This window comes from Chrysemys picta, chromosome 17 (assembly GCF_011386835.1).
Source record: "Chrysemys picta bellii isolate R12L10 chromosome 17, ASM1138683v2, whole genome shotgun sequence".
Lineage (NCBI taxonomy): Eukaryota > Metazoa > Chordata > Testudines > Emydidae > Chrysemys > Chrysemys picta.
This window is the reverse complement of record NC_088807.1, coordinates 23,109,793-23,126,497: the sequence shown is the minus strand read 5'-3', so window position 1 is coordinate 23,126,497 and position 16,705 is coordinate 23,109,793. Positions and strand designations below refer to the sequence as shown.

General features: G+C 62.9%; 1 protein-coding gene across 1 annotated transcript; it reads right to left on the bottom strand.

Moving 5' to 3' along the window:
* Positions 1 to 824: 824 nt before the first annotated feature.
* Positions 825 to 15,213, bottom strand: SYT5 (synaptotagmin 5). The gene is made up of 9 exons (XM_065570869.1): positions 15,115 to 15,213; positions 9,164 to 9,322; positions 8,771 to 8,949; positions 7,718 to 7,837; positions 7,262 to 7,429; positions 6,615 to 6,782; positions 5,528 to 5,645; positions 4,921 to 5,054; positions 825 to 4,528 (listed from the first exon to the last, which is right to left on the bottom strand). Exons 1-9 carry the CDS (start codon positions 15,125 to 15,127, stop codon positions 4,319 to 4,321), a joined length of 1,269 nt encoding a protein of 422 aa, XP_065426941.1. The 5' UTR covers positions 15,128 to 15,213; the 3' UTR covers positions 825 to 4,318.
* Positions 15,214 to 16,705: the final 1,492 nt, after the last annotated feature.

Sequence of the window (16,705 nt, the reverse complement as noted above, 5' to 3'; positions counted from 1 at the left end):
TCATCTATCTGATCCGTCAGTCCATCGACTCCCCAGACACACGCCTCTTTGGATCGGTTCATTTCACTAGCCCGCCCGCCAGCCCTATGCACACCTAGCTGTCTCTTTCTTTTCTTCCTTCGCTCTTTCCCTGCATCCCTCTCATCCTCTGTCTCTCCCGTCCTCTTTGCCAGTCTCTGTCCCGCTCCCTCCCCCACCTCGCCTCCCCTTAATGGCACACAATGAATTACATCTCTGGGAAGGAAAGGAGATTTTCATCTTCCTCTAAAGCCCTTGGTTGCTCCTGGATTGGCAGGGGATTTGCTGGGGGACACGGTATTTAATACCATAATTTGCTTCGGATCAGCAGGCCCCAGGCCGGGGTTCCTAAGCAGGCAGGGGGCCAGGCAGGTGGCTAACACCTGTTCTCCTGCCCTTTGCTGGGATTACAAAATGTAGCTACCGGAAGCAGCTGTGAAAGTCCTGGTCATGCGGCCGCAACCAGGAGAGAATGTATCAGGCTTGCCTGGCACGCAGCTCTTCACATCCTGGTTTGTTATTGTAGGGTCTCTCGTGAGCTCTGTGCTGGTTTGTTATTATAGGGTCTTTTGTGAGAACCAGACCTAGCTTGTCATTGGTGGGTTCCTTGTGAACATTGGGAGCTGCGTGCCGGTTTGTTGGGGTAGGGTCTCCGGTGAGTGGTGGGGCTATCGACCGGGAGCGTGATAAGGAGAAAACTGATTGGAGTCACACGGAGCTGAGTCCACTCTCGCTCACCCCGTAAATCAAGGGTAGCTTAACTTTTACCTCCCCACTTCCCCGTCGGAGTCAATGAGGAACACACCTTTGAAAGATAGAGCTCTTTGATTTATTTCTGAACGGACACGCGGCCAAAGACATCGATATGAAAACCTGTTCAAAAGGGGTGCGGCTTATAAAGGACAGCACCGCTAAGGGGCGGGGACAGGGAGGTTCCTCAAAATGGGAGGGCGGGGCTAGAATCCACACACGTCATAGGTTACAACAGTCCTCTTTGGCCTGTACACGATCCCGTCTGCCATTATCTTACAGTGCGTCTATCACAGCATGGTGGTGGCCATCTAGTTTTTGGCATACCCATTGTTACAGAAGTGGGGCGGTCGTCTTGAACCACAAACCAGGGGTTCACGGAGGGGGCTAGGACACAGTATCTCTTCAACACTTGGCAGAGGCCAGTTTGCGCCGGGGATTTACACACCGGTTGTTGCTAGAAGTTGGGATTTAGGGTGGAAAAGAGATTGGGGAGACTAGTATTTAGCATTGTCTCACAGTTCGCCATCATGTGGCATGGCCACCCTCTTGAATGACCATCCCCATCTTGAGTGACCATTCCCATCTTGAATGGCCACCATCTTGAATGGTGGTCATCATCTCAAATGGCCACCCTCTTGATAATCTCTCTGGTTTTTGCTAGAAGTTGGGGCCAGGGGATAAAGAGAGCTGGAGCGATATAAGGGACTGGTCAGTGGAAGTAATGTAATGCCTCCGTCCATCTTGACAAAGGCCATCTTGCTCTTCACTTTGCTTATGGCTAAAAGTTGAGGGTGGGGGTGGGGGGAAGGTGATGGAGAATTATTGAGGTAACAAGGGCTTGGCCAAAGGAATTACGACACTATCACGCCTACAATCATGCCTGTCTCTCTGGACCAGAGAGAGGAGACGGAGGGGATAAGATTTAAATAGGGGGGATGAAAGGCATTTTTTAGTCCCCAAAGGGTGCTAATTCTACAATCGGAGGATAGTACCATACATGCTATCTTGGTCAATATAAGAGACAAAATGGCCGCTGCCCCCTACACTTGACCATTCTTGGCCTGGTGAGGGGTCCTTCTTCTTGGGCTCATTTTGCCAGGAACAGAAATCCCTGGACAAGGCAGGAATGGGAGATTCTGCTTTGGAGATTAAATAGCTGGAGGAAGCTATTAGTAATGAAATACAGCCAAGCTCCCCGTGAACTGAAACAGAGCCAGATGGGGCACGAGAAGAAAGGTGGCTCCGGGGTCAAGCAGGAGACGTCTGGGTAGCGAAAGCCAAGAGGGCGTTGTACTAATACTTTGCAGTCTTGTGTCTGAGGGCTTCAGGCTGGGGCGTTAGCCCGGTTTTAGGGGTGTATGAAGAGGAAGTGGCTTGCCAGAGGTCAGATGGTGAATAGGACCCAGCTCCCCCGCTCTAACCACTAGACACCACTCCCCTCCCAGAGCCGGGAACAGAACCCAGGAGTCCTGGCTCCCAGCCTGCCCTGCTCTAACATTCCCAGAGCTAGGGGTGATCCTACCAAGTCCCCCCCCCCCCGCCCCAGGACGTTAATTAGCTAACAAGTGCGAGTATCGATGAACAGCAGCAAGGTTTGGTACAACAGGAAATAGATGGGGAATTGGAATGGCCAGTTTTCATTGGCACAAGCTGAGCAGAAAACAACCCAAAACAAAACATCAACGGAGGTGAATTAAACTGAGCCAGGTAATAATCCCACCGGACACTGAGAAGGCAGGAGCTGAGCTCTTCGATACTGGTGCCTTAAAGGGATGGTCCTATTTTGGGGCTTCCGTGCGAAAGGGGCCTGCATTTGGAGGCTGGGTCTCATGTGTAAAGTTTGCAGTAGATTTAAATGCCCGAGGACCGATTGTCCAATGTGCACCATGAGGCAGCCAGAGGAGGGACGCTATGAGCAAGGCAGGTGTATTTGAATGTTGGCCCTCGTGTACACTTGTTGTAAACCTGTTGTAAGCTTATAATAAACATGTTTGTAAACCAATAGTATACCTGCTGTGAACCCATAGTGACCCTGTTTTAAACCCATTGTAAACCCACCATGAAGCTGTTGCAAACCTATCATAAACATGTAAGTCTGTAGTGAACCTGTTATAAACCCATGGTAAAGTCACTGCTAGCCTGTAGTAGCCATATAGAAAACCTGTTGTAAGACTATAGAAAAATATGTTTGTAAACCAATAGTAAACTTGTTGTAAACATCTGGTACATCCGTAGTGAACCTGTTCTAAACCCACAGTAAACTCAGTGTAAGCCTATAGTAAACATATAGCAAACCTGTTGTAAGTCTATAGTAAACATGTTTGTAAAACAACAGTAAACCTGTTGTAAACCCATAGTGAACTTGTTGTAAACCCATGTTTGTAAACTAATAGCAAACTTGCTGTAAATCTGAAATAAACATGTTTGTAAGCTAATAGTAAAACCATAGTGAACCTGTTGTAAGTCTTTAGTGAACCTGTTGTAAACCCATTGTAAGCCTACAGTAAAATGTAGTCATAATGTACTACATTAATGTTCAATAAAATGTAAAGTAATAGTAAATCTGTTGTAAACCCTCCGTAACCTGTTGTAACCCTATATTAGACCTATCATAAGACCACAACAAATCTATAGTAAATTTGTCATGAACCTGTAGTAAACCCAAAGTATACCTGTGTGAAACCCATAGTAAATATATTGTAAGCCTATAATAAACACATTGTGTAAAGCTGTAAGTGAACCTGGAGCCAATCAGTAGTAAAGCTATTATGACTAGATTTACAACAGGATTACACATGAAGCCCAGTTTTAAAATATGGCACCCTACCATAACATCCAAACATGTGAAGCTAAGTGTAACCATGGAGTGAATCTGTTGTAAACCATTAGTAAACATATAGGAATCAAATGTCCAATAGGGTTACAGATTAAGCTTAATTTTCAAAGGTGGCACTGTGCTATAGCATCCAAGTATATGAGTATATTGTAAACCCTTAGTAAACACAGCTACAATCGTTTCACACAGGAGACTTGCGAGATCCAAAGGTGGAAAGCTCTAGGATGCCTCCTCTACAGATTTACAAGAGATTTACATGAGGCCTAGCTGGATGTCCACCCGTGCAAAGCTATGGTAGCCCTAAAGTAAACCTGTTGTAAGCTATTAGTAAGCAGATTTACAATAGGTTTACACACAAGACCCAGTTTTCAAATGTGGCAGCACAACGTGATGTGTAAACCTACTGCAGTCTATTGTAACCCCACAGTAACCCTATGGTAACTCCATAGTAAACCTATAGTAACCCTATAGTAGACTTCTCACCAGCTTCTCGACACAACGCAAACCTCACGGTTCACACAGCGGATCAGAAACAGAAGGTTTTCTTGAAGATGTTTCAACAGGAACAGCTCTGAAAGAGGAAACAGGCTCACAGGCAACCCCACACACGCATTCTCCAGAGGCGCCTCACCCACACGTTCCCACTCGCTCAGGACGGGAGATGGGACGGCTGCCTGCCGGCTAGGCCAGGATGTGGGGGAGGAAGGGGCATCAGGAGGTCTTCATGCCGACGACCACGTCCACCTCCTCTTCCGTCTGCAAGGTGTGCCACTGGGCGATGGGGCGCCGGGGATTGGCCAGCATGTCGGACCAGTGACGCAGCTCCGTGCCGGTAGCGTTGCAGCCCACGAAGACCTTCCCAATGGCTTCGTTCTTCCCCAGCTTGTCGTAATCCAGGACGGTGAGAACAACCTGGACTTTCTGCCGGGGGAGGAGAGGCGCCACGGTGAACTCACCTACCGCGGTGCCCCAGCTGGGGATCGGTCAGGGCCGTGAACTTCCCCGGCAGCAGTGCCACGAACCAGGGATTGCCCGTGCCATGCTGCGAGCTTCCCTGCAGCAGTGCCCCCAGCTGGGGATCCCCCCCAGTGCTGTGATCTTCCCCCACAGCAGTAATATCCACGTCAAGCAGGTGAGAGAAGGGGGCACCGGCTCCCATCTAGGAGGCGCCGGCTCCCATCCGGCCCCAGAGCGGGGACTGGCTGGCTCAAGGGGGTGGGGAATGGGGCACGGGGCCATGCCCTCTAGGGGGCGCCGGCTCCCTCCCAGCCCCAGAGCGGGGACTGGCTGGTTCAGAGTTGGGGGGAACTCACCTGGATCTGCTCAAAGGGAACCTCGAAGCTGAAGGATTCGTTATAATAGGGGTTCAGAGTGTTTTTCTTAATGGTCGTTTTCTTCTTCTTCAGCCGCTTTCCCCCCTGCATCAGGTGGATTTTCACGTAGGGATCTGGGGGGGGGGGGAGAGAGACAGTTCAGAACAGAGACTCCAGGCCCCACCTGGGCCTGATGAGCAACCCCCTGCCCTGCCCCCGAGCTGGGCCAGTCAGGTGACCCTCGAGGTAGCTATCCCACAATTCCTGGCTCCCACAGGTTCAAGCACCCCAGTAAGTTTGCTGAGCCCCGAGGCCAGGGTGTGAATAGAGCTCGACCCCCTGGACATCCAGGCATGAGCCTGATTCACGGGGGGCAGAGATGGGGCCTTGGCTGGGGCACTACTGCGGGGAAGCTCACAGCGCCGGGGTCTCCAGCTGAGGCACTGCTAGGAGGAAGCTCGCAGTGCTGGGGTTCCTGGATGAGGCACTGCTGGGGGAAAGCTCACAGCGCCGGGGTCCCCAGCTGGGGCACTGCTGGGAGGAAGCTCGCAGTGCTGGGGTCCCCGGCTGGGGCACTGCTGGGAGGAAGCTCGCAGCACTGTCTCACCTGACAGCCCCCCCACATCCATCTTCTTCAGGTTCTTGGCTTCCAGCACAATGACTGTGAGCTTCCCGGCTGTGGGGACGTAGCGCAGGGAGAAGCAAACGTCCCCCAACTTCTCCTGCTGTGGTGCACGGGGGGGGGGGAGGGAGGTGGCACAGTCAGACTGGGAGAGCTTGACTGTAGCTCCCCCCCCGCAGGAATCCTACCTCTAGGGACACCCTCTGCCACATTAGCCAATGCTGCCCCCCCCAGAATCCCATCCTGCAGAGCCCCCCTTCCCCCGGGCATCCCAACCCTCAGAGCCCCCCTCCCCACAGAATCCCATCCCCCAGAACCCCCCTCCCCCCGGGCATCCCAACCCTCAGATCCCCCCTTCCCCCCAGAATCACATCCCCCCATCCCCCAGAACCCCCCTCCCCCCGGCATCCCAACCCCCAGAGCCCCCCTCCCCGCAGGGAATCCCATCCCCCAGAACCCCCCTCCCCCCTCGGGCATCCCAACCCCCAGAGCCGCCCTCCCCGCAGGGCATCCTAACCCCCAGAGCCCCCCTCCCCCCAGAATCCCATCCCCCAGTGCCCACCCCCTGGTAATCCCATCCCTCAGAGCCCCCCCGGGAATCCCATCCCCCAGGCCCCCTCCCCCCCGGGCATCCCAACCCGCAGAGCCCCCCTCCCCCCAGGGAATCCCATCCCCCAGAGCCCCCCTTCCCCCCAGAATCCCATCCCCCAGTGCCCACCCCCCAGGAATCCCATCCCTCAGAGCCCCCCCGGGAATCCCATCCCCCAGGCCCCCTCCCCCCAGGGAATCCCATCCCCCAGAGCCCCCCTTCCCCCCAGAATCCCATCCCCCAGTGCCCACCCCCCCAGGAATCCCATCCCTCAGAGCCCCCCCTGGGAATCCCATCCCCCAGGCCCCCTCCCCCCAGGGAATCCCATCCCCCAGAGCCCCCCTCCCCCCCGGGCATCCCAAACCCCAGAGCCCCCTCCCCCCTGGGCATCCCAATCCCCAGAGCCCCCCTCCCCCTGGGAATCCCATCCCCCAGAGCCCCCCTGGGGTTGCCAGGCGACAGAGCCCATGGGCGGGGCCTCACCTCCTCCCGCTCCGCGGACTGCAGGTCCCGCCAGGCCTCGATGGGCTGGGCCAGGTCCACGCTGCTCATGGGCACGCGCAGCTCCCCGATGGCGTCGTGCTTGGAGAACCGGTCGAAGTCGTAGACGGCCATGACCAGGGTCCGCCCGCCCAGCTCCGCGTAGGGGATCTGCGGGGTGGGGAGAGCTCAGCAGCACCCCTCCCCCAGCGGGGCTGCGGGTCGGGAGTGAGGGGCACCGGCAGAGCTGGGGGGCACGGAGGGGGCTGCGGGTCGGGAGTGAGGGGCACCGGCAGAGCTGGGGGGCATGGAGGGGGCTGTGGGTCGGGAGTGAGGGGCACCAGCACAGTTGGGGGGCAGGGAGGGGGCTGCGGGTCGGGAGAGAGGGGCACCGGCACAGTTGGGGGGCAGGGAGGGGGCTGCAGGTCAGGAGTGAGGGGCACCGGCACAGTTGGGGGGCACGGAGGGGACTGCGGGTCGGGAGTGAGGGGCACCGGCAGAGCTGGGGGGCACGGAGGGGGCTGAAGGTCAGGAGTGAGGGGCACCGGCACAGTTGGGGGGCACGGAGGGGGCTGCGGGTCGGGAGTGAGGGGCACCGGCTCAGTTGGGGGGCACGGAAGGGGCTGCGGGTTGGGAGTGAGGGGCGTTACCTTGAAGGTGAAGGTCTCGTTGAACGTGGGGTTCAGGGTTTTCCGATGCACTTTGGTCTCGTGTTTTTTCTTCTTCTCGGGGAGCAGGAAGACTTTGACGTAGGGGTCGGACGTGCCCCCGATGTCCAGCGCCGGCAGGTCGGCTGCCTGGATGATGCCCACCACCAGCTGGGACAGGGTGAAAGGGAAAAGTCCTGGTGTGACACAGGGTGTCGGCCATGCTGTGAGCTTCCCCCACAGCAGTGCCCCAGCCGGGCGACGCAGGACTCCTGGGTTCTCTCCCCAGCTCTGGGAGGGGAGTGGGGTCTAGTGGTTACAGCAGGGGGGGCTGGGAACCAGAAGTCCTATGTTCCCTTCCCAGCTCTGGGAGGGTAGAGGTTTTTTACTAGGTTGGAATTGGGAGGGATGTGAGCCCGGACACCTGGGTCCCTTGGCAGGCCCCGCGGGTACCCCCACCTGCCCGTTCTGGAAGTCGTAGTCCAGCGAGTACTGCAGCTTCCCCAGCTTCTCCTGGGGCTTCTCGTCCTTAGGCTCGGGCAGCAGCGCCGGGTCCAGGTCCTCAATGTCGGGCTGCACCTGGGGCAGGGGAGTGGGGGGATAGAGAGAGAGAGACACCCTGCGTACAGCTACCAACACAGTTACACATGCAGAGCCCGGCCCCTCCAGCAGGGGGCGCCAGGGACGCACACCCAGCGCGGGGCCCGGCCCCTCCAGCAGGGGGCGCCAGGGACACACACACACAGCGCAGGGCCCGGCCCCTCCAGCAGGGGGCGCCAGGGACACACACAGAGCGCAGGGCCCGGCCCCTCCAGCAGGGGGCACGAGGGACACACACACAGCGCGGGGCCCGGCCCCTTCAGCAGGGGGCGCCGGGGGACACACAGCGCGGGGCCCAGTCCCTCCAGCAGGGGGCGCAGGGGCACACACACAGCGCAGGGCCCGGCCCCTCCAGCAGGGGGCACCAGGGACACACACACAGCGCGGGGCCCGGCCCCTCCAGCAGGGGGCGCCAGGGGGACACACACAGCGCGGGGCCCGGCCCCTTCAGCAGGGGGCGCCAGGGACACACACACAGCGCGGGGCCCGGCCCCTCCAGCAGGGGGCGCCAGGGACACACTCAGCGCAGGGCCCGGCCCCTCCAGCAGGGGGCGCCAGGGAGAGACAGACACACATCACTTATACAACCATGACCCACAATTGCTGCACTCTGCCCCCCCCATCCCACACAGAACTACCCCCCCCCCCTCGGCGGAGCATCCAGGCAGCCCCCAAGGTCAGAGGCTGCTGCCTCAGGGGCCGACGGCTCAGGCATCTGAGAGGCTTAGGAGATAAGCAGGTCAATAGCAGCTGAGTCCAGAACTGAGCCCCCCTCTGTCCCCCCTGGGGCCGGGTGGGAGCCGGCGCCCCCTAGAGGGGACAGGCCCCGTGCCCCATTCCCCACCCCCCTGAGCCAGCCAGTCCCTGCCCTGGGGCCGGGTGGGAGCCGGCGCCCCCTAGAGGGGGCCTCACCTTGTCGATGTAGCTCTGACCCAGGTCCTTCACCTCCTTCAGGTTGATCTGAGCCTTCGCTTTCTCCTTCCCCTTCTTCCCCTTCTTCCGCTTCCCGCATTTCTTGCAGGCGCAGACGCAGCAGCAGAGCAGGAGAAGAGCCACCACGAGCAGGATGGTGGCCACGGCCCAGGGCGGGACTGCGGCGGGGACAGAGCAGGAGTGAGACGCGGCCCCTCTGGGGCGGGGGGTGGGGGGCTGGGGATGGGGGACCCCTCGCCCGGCGCTGGGACGCGGCCCTTCTGGGGCGGGGGGGTGGGGAGTGCTTCTACAGGGACCTCTGACCCAGTGCTGAGATGGGGTGGGACACGGGGGCTATGGGGTGAGGATCCCCCCCCCCGCCCGAGCACTCACTTGGCAACTTGCTGAGCTTGTTCATGAACTTGTCCTTCATGTCGGAGAAGACGTCCTCCTTGCTGGGCGTCCCGGTGGCGTTCGCGGCCGGCTCGGTGGGAGGCACAGTCACCTCCGAGGCCAGCATGGCCGATCTCCGAGCTGCATTCATCTTTGCACCTGGGGGAGGGGAGGGCACAGGTCTGGGTCAGCCGATCATCACGGGGGCAGAGGGACTGCCCCAAGGGTGCCCGTCCCCCCCCCCCGCCTGAGTCTGCCGAGAGCCTGAATCTATTGCTCAGAGAGGTGGGAATTGTCCCAAGTGCCCCATACATCTCGCGGGGGTGTTAACTACCAGCCCCATTTCTGTGTGTGTGGGGGGGTCCCCACCAACCCCTCCCTGCAGGAGGCTTTGTCTGTGCAGGAGGAGATACCACCCCCCTCCCAAGCAGTCTCCCCCTGGCTTCTGGGGTAGGCACTGCGGGATCCCACTGCTGCCACCAAATCAGAGAGCGGAGCTGTGGCAGGGCAAAACCTAGGGATCCTTGGTGAGGGGGTCCCTTCAGCGAGGGGTGGTATGTGGGATGCTGACTGACTAGGTCAGTTTTGCTCAGGATAGGTACTGGTCTTATACGTGTGCGTTGTTTAGCCCTGGCAAGGCGCTTGTAAGTTGCCGCCGGCGTTAACCGCACAGGCGAGGTCGGGAATCCAGGAAATAGGTCAAATTAGCTTGATCAGTTTGAAAAGATTTGCCCTAAATGTGTGAACCTAGGCCCGGGAAGCCCCCGCCCAGCAGAAGGACAATCAAACTGGGCAATCAATCAAACTGAGTCCCGGTTCTACGCGCCTCCCTGCTGGTCCTGACCCTGACAGGCTCCTCCATCTTTTGTGCAATGGGCCGGGGCCGCCCCGGGGGACAACGGCTGAGCCACAAACACAGACTTGGAGCTCGCGTTGCTCCCCGCTGGCAAACTGCCTCTGCGCCCTGCACTTCACGGGGTGAGGAATCGAACCCAGGAGTCCTGGCTCCCAGACCCCCACTGCTCTAACCACTGGACCTCATTCCCCTTCCAGAGCCAGGGAGAGAACCCAGGAGTCCTGGCTCCCAGCCCCCCACTGCTCTAACCACTGGACCTCACTCCCCTTCCAGAGCCAGGGAGAGAACCCAGGAGTCCTGGCTCCCAGCCCCCCACTGCTCTAACCACCGTACCTCACTCTCCTCCTAGAGATGGGGAGAGAACCCAGGAGTCCTGGCTCCCAGCCCCCCACTGCTCTAACCACTGGACCTCACTCCCCTTCCAGAGCCAGGGAGAGAACCCAGGAGTCCTGGCTCCCAGCCTCCCACTGCTCTAACCACCGTACCTCACTCTCCTCCTAGAGATGGGGAGAGAACCCAGGAGTTCTGGCTTCCAGCTCCCCCTGCTCTAACCCACCAGCCCCCCCTGCTCTAACCATTAGATCCCCCCCCACACCTTTCCTGCCATACCAGGTACTGTTAGTGTCTGACTCCATAATGGGCTGTAAACGGACCCGGGTGTAGTGCTGACTGTCCAGGTGTGGGGAGGAGCTCATGGATGGGGGATTCCTGGCGTTGCCAGAGGAGAATCCCCATTAACCAGTTGCCCTGCAGGGTCTATGCCACAAAGCAGAGCGTGCTCTGATCCTGCCCAGCAGGGGGCAGCGCTGCGCTCAGTGTCACAGGGAGTTGTCGTCCCTTCCAGTCTATCCTCCCCCACACCAGCCCAGGGGATGGGAGAGAGGCCGGTCTTCATGGTTACCCAAGGCAGAGCACCGGGAGGGTGGGTGTATCCTTTGGTGGGAGAGAGACGGGGGTGGTGAGGACGGGTAGAGGGCTGGCTAGCTTGGGGCCGGGGCTGGCTGGCTGGTGGCCGAGAGACGGGGTGGTGGGGACGGGTAGAGGGGTGGCTAGTTTGGGGCTGGGGCTGGCTGGCTGGCTGGCTGGTGGCCGAGAGACGGGGTGGTGGGGACGGGTAGAGGGGTGGCTAGTTTGGGGCTGGGGCTGGCTGGCTGGCTGGTGGCCGAGAGACGGGGTGGTGGGGATGGGTAGAGAGCTGGCTAGCTTGGGGCCGGGGCTGGTGGCCGAGAGACGGGCTGGTGGGGACGGGTAGAGGGCTGGCTAGCTTGGGGCCGGGGCCGGCTGGCCGGACAGAGGGTGCATTGGGATTTCTCGATAGCTGGAGGCTGAGAGGGGGGTTGGCTAGAAGGGGGGACAGACAGACAGGGAATGTTGGGGGCTGGCTGATGGGGAGTTTCTCTCTCTCCTGCCCCCTCTTCCCAGGCTCTGATCCCATTAGAGCCCGTTAAAGAGCCTGGGGCCGGCCCTGCTCACTAATCCCCCCCCCCAGCTCACAGATGGAGCCGAGTGGATTAATTCCTACCCCGCCCCCCAACCAGCAGGATTGACCCAGTGCCGGGCGGGGAGCGAGCGGCGCTGCACGTCGTGGGGCGGGCGTCATCGGGGCTGGAGCCTTCACCTCCCCCGGCCCGGGCAGGGTCTCACCACCTCCGCCTGGCCCGTGGGATGCCTGGGTCCAGTTCCAGACGCCTCCTCTGTGGGTCTGGGCCCGCCCTGGGCCTCAGTTTCCCCTCATGAAAGCACAAGCCCCCCTTGATTCAGGCTGTGAGCTCCCTGGGGCGGGCAGGGCCTGGCTCCAGCTGGGGCGGGGGCCAGGCCTGGGCAGTGCCCGGCGTGACGGGCTCCCATCTCGGGCGGGGTGGGGTTTGAATCTGGGGAAAGGACCCAGACGTCCTGGCTCGCAGTCGAGTGCTTTAAGCACAAACCCAGCTGCCTGCTTCCTATGGCTGGATGTGCACAGACCCAGGGTAACACAGGTAACCGCCCCCCACACCCCCGGCTCAAACCCTCGGGCCCGTCTAGCGCAGGATCCGGCCCCTGCCCCAGATCGGAGCCGTGGGCCCCTCGGCCCCTGTGACTGCTCAGCCAGCGCCGGCCGGCTCTGTCTCTGTCTCTGTCTCTTGCTCACGCAATCTTGCCGCCCCGGGCCCAGACGCCCGCTTGTGCAGAGCTGGGTGACAGCTCCCCCCACCCCCCCGCCAGCGCCCGTCAGCCCAGGCCTTCGTCAAACAGAGCAACCACCGGAAAACACCACCATGGAAGGAGGCATGGGGCACGGGGCCTGTCCCCTCTAGGGGGCGCTGGCTCCCATCCGGCCCCAGGGCAGGGACTGGCTGGCTCAGGGGGGCAGGGAATGGGACACAGGGCCTATCCCCTCTAGGGGGTGCTGGCTCCCATCTGGCCCCAGGGCAGGGACTGGCTGGCTCAGGGGGGCAGGAAATGGGGCACGGGGCCTGTCCCCTCTAGGGGTCGCCGGCTCCCATCCGGTCCCAGGGCAGGGACTGGCTGGCTCAGGGCAGCCCCCAGCCCCCAAAGGCCAACAGACAAAGCCCCGAACACACGTCCCCACCCGTCAGCCCGACGTCCGCGCTGTGGGGCTGGGGGAACCACATCACTTTAATGAAAACGTCGGACAGTGTCAGCGGAGTGACGCAGTGTATCACAACTCCTGGGTTCTCTCCCTGGCTCTGGGAGGGGAGTGGGGTCTAGTGGTTAGAGGGGGGGCGTGGGGGGCTGGGAGCCAGGACTCCTGGGTTCTCTCTCTAGCTCTGGGAGGTGGGTTCTCTGAGTCAGCCAACCTCTCCCCCGCTGCCATTTCCCACCGCCGTGAAATGAGTTTTCTGGGCTTGAGCCCCATCGGAAGTGGGGCCGGGGCCCTGTTACAGCACAACCTCCGAGGGGCACGAACTCACAGCCTCAGCAACGGGGGGCGATATGGCTGAATAGGCCAGAAGAACTGAACCCCCCACCCTGTAAAGGCTTCCCCTGGGGGTGGGGACAGGGGAAAAGCTGTGTAAGGGGGGAGCCCGGAGCTGGGCTAGCAGGGGCTGCGGATCGGGAGTGAGGGGCACCGGCAGAGCTGGGGGGAGCCCAGGGGCTGCGGGTCGGGAGTGAGGGGCACCGGCAGAGCTGGGGGGAGCCCAGGGCCTGCGGGTCGGGAGTGAGGGGCACCAGCAGAGCTGGGGGGAGCCCAGGGGCTGCGGGTCGGGAGTGAGGGGCACCGGCAGAGCTGGGGGGAGCCCAGGGCCTGCGGGTCGGGAGTGAGGGGCACCAGCAGAGCTGGGGGGAGCCCAGGGGCTGCGGGTCGGGAGTGAGGGGCACCGGCAGAGCTGGGGGGAGCCCAGGGGCTGTGGATCGGGAGTGAGGGGCACCGGCAGAGCTGGGGGGAGCCCAGGGGCTGCGGGTCGGGAGTGAGGGGCACCGGTGCAGGGGGGGAGCCCAGGGCCGGGCTGGCAGAGCGGGTGCACGTGTCCTGCCTGCATGTGCGGTTTTCCGGTTCTGACTCCCTGCGTACGTGTGTTTCCCACACACCCCCGTGTGCCCCGAGGCAGGAGCAGCCGCAACAGCTGGGCCCTTCCGCACCACAACAGCCCCCGCCCCGCCACGAAACCCAACGCGCTGCAAGCCCGGGGCCCAGCCAGGGGGCAAGTGAGCTGGGGAGAACCCAGGAGTCCTGGCTCCCAGCCTCCCCTGTTCTAACCACCAGCCCCCACTCCCCTCCCAGAGCCAGGAGAGAACCCAGGAGTCCTGGCTCCCAGCCCCCCCTGCTCTAACCACCAGCCCCCACTCCCCTCCCAGAGCCAGGAGAGAACCCAGGAGTCCTGGCTCCCAGCCCCCCCTGCTCTAACCACCAGCCCCCACTCCCCTCCCAGAGCCAGGAGAGAACCCAGGAGTCCTGGTTCCCAGCTCCCCCCGGCTCTAACCACCAGCCCCCACTCCCCTCCCAGAGCCAGGAGAGAACCCAGGAGTCCTGGCTCCCAGCCCCCCCTGCTCTAACCACCAGCCCCCACTCCCCTCCCAGAGCCAGGAGAGAACCCAGGAGTCCTGGCTCCAACCCCCCGCACCACCACCCACACAGGGTCTGTGCTACAGGGCATGTGCTTTGAGCACTGGACATCGCCCATCGGCCGCAGCTCCACTGGATCCATGGGGCCAGCCCCCCAGCTGGCCTGACCGGGGATGGTCGGTGGGTCTGTGGCTGGAGAGATGGTTTCACCTGTTAAGTTGGACCCCACCTTGCCGACCCCATCGATCTGCGCCGGCCGCTGCCTGGCCCTGGTGGTCAGCGGGTGCCCCCACTTGGGGCATCAGGGCAAGAGACGGGCTCCTCCCCAGCCCCAGCCGCCGTGAGTCAGCTCCGGAGCCAGCCAGGAGCCTCCGGCGCCCCGGGTCCCATGAGACCCACACCGGATGGGAGCCGGCAGCGCCGGGATATCGATCCTCCGAATTCCCAGCATGACTCCGCTTCCAGCCCAGCCCCCTCCCGGAATCTGACCCCAGGTCCCCCCCACCTCACCCAGGGCCGGGAGCTCCCCTCTGTCCATCAGACCCTCACCGCTCCCCAAGGGGGCCAGTATTCAGTGGCTGCAGCTCCATTGGGGTCAATGGGGCCAGACCCCCAGCTGGGCCAGTGGCCGTAGCTCCACTGGGGTCAATGGGGCCAGACCCCCAGCTAGGTCCATCTGCTGTAGTTCCATTGGGGTCAATGGGGCCAACCCTCAACTGGGGCCATCAGCCCGCAGCTCCATTGGATCAGTGGGGCCAGACCCCCAGCTGGTGTGACTCAGAGTCACTCTGGAGTGACACCCCTTTAGACACCAGCTGAGTCTCTGGCCCTCTATGGAGCGAATTTGCCCATCAAGACACAGGGACGGATCCTCAGCCTGTGTAAACGGGTGTCACTCCAGAGTGACACCGATGGACCCAGCCGGCACCCGGCCCGGAGCCACGGTCAGCCCCCCCTCTCCCAGCCGCGGTCGGACCCTTCAGCCGCTCCCCGCCCCGCGGCTTTGTTCCCCCCCCCCCGCAGTTCGAGACCCCCCAAGTCCTCAGCGCCGGCTGTTCCCATGGGGGAGTGGGGGCGGGGGGCTCCTACCGTCTCCCTCCATCGCGGCGGGGGGCAGGCGCAGGGGCGGCGGAGCGGGGCTCGGAGCTGTCCGCCCCGCGGTGCTGAACGGCGGCGGGGTGGGGCGGGGGGTGGGGACAGGAGGGGGAGGGGCTCCCCCGTGGCAGGGAGGAAGGGGGAGGGGACTCTGCCATCCCGGGGAGGGGAGGGGCTCTTCCGGCGCAGGCTGGGAGGGAAGGGGAGGGGGCTCTCTCCTTGCAGGGAGGGGGGGGGCTGGGGGGCTCTCCCCGCGCAGGGAAGGAGGGGGGTGGGGAAAGAGGGGGGCTCTGGGTTAGGATCCCCAGGCTGGAATGGTTCATCCCGATCAGCAACTGGGGCGGGGGCGGTGAGGAGCAGGGCCCGGCCCCTCCAGCAGGGGGCGCCAGGGACACACACAGCGCAGGGCCCGGCCCCTCCAGCAGGGGGCGCCAGGGACACACACACAGTGCAGGGCCCGGCCCCTCCAGCAGGGGGCGCCAGGGACACACACACAGCGCAGGGCCCGGCCCCTCCAGCAGGGGGCGCCAGGGACACACAGAGCGCAGGGCCCGGCCCCTCCAGCAGGGGGCGCCAGGGACACACACACAGCGCAGGGCCCGGCCCCTCCAGCAGGGGGCGCCAGGGACACACACTCAGCGCAGGGCCCGGCCCCTCCAGCAGGGGGCGCCAGGGACACACACAAAGCGCAGGGCCCGGCCCCTCCAGCGGGGGGCGCCAGGGACACACACACAGCGCGGGGCCCGGCCCCTCCAGCAGGGGGCGCCAGGGACACACACAGCGCGGGGCCCGGCCCCTCCAGCAGGGGGCGCCAGGGACACACACAGAGCGCAGGGCCCGGCCCCTCCAGCAGGGGGCGCCAGGGACACACAGAGCGCAGGGCCCGGCCCCTCCAGCAGGGGGCGCCAGGGACACACAGAGCGCAGGGCCCGGCCCCTCCAGCAGGGGGCGCCAGGGACACACACACAGCGCAGGGCCCGGCCCCTCCAGCAGGGGGCGCCAGGGACACACACAAAGCGCAGGGCCCGGCCCCTCCAGCAGGGGGCGCCAGGGACACACACACAGCGCGGGGCCCGGCCCCTCCAGCAGGGGGCGCCAGGGACACACACACAGCGCGGGGCCCGGCCCCTCCAGCAGGGGGCGCCAGGGACACACACAGCGCGGGGCCCGGCCCCTCCAGCAGGGGGCGCCAGGGACACACACACAGCGCGGGGCCCGGCCCCTCCAGCAGGGGGCGCCAGGGACACACACACAGCGCGGGGCCCGGCCCCTCCAGCAGGGGGCGCCAGGGACACACCCAGCGCGGGGCCCGGCCCCTCCAGCAGGGGGCGCAGGGACACACACACAGCGCAGGGCCCGGCCCCTCCAGCAGGGGGCGCCAGGGACACACACTCAGCGCGGGGCCCGGCCCCTCCAGCAGGGGGCGCCAGGGACACACACACAGCGCGGGGCCCGGGCCCTCCAGCAGGGCGCGCCAGGGACACACACACAGCGCGGGGCCCGGCCCCTCCAGCAGGGGGCGCTAGGGACACACACACAGCGCAGGGCCCGGCCCCTCCAGCAGGGGGCGCAGGGACACACACTC

Coding starts and splice junctions, on each gene's coding strand:
- SYT5 (XM_065570869.1), bottom strand. Junction 6,783..7,261: donor ACGAGACCTTCACCTTCAAG/GTAACGCCCCTC, acceptor CCCACCCCGCAG/ATCCCCTACGCGGAGCTGGG. Junction 5,646..6,614: donor AGTCCGCGGAGCGGGAGGAG/GTGAGGCCCCGC, acceptor CGTGCACCACAG/CAGGAGAAGTTGGGGGACGT.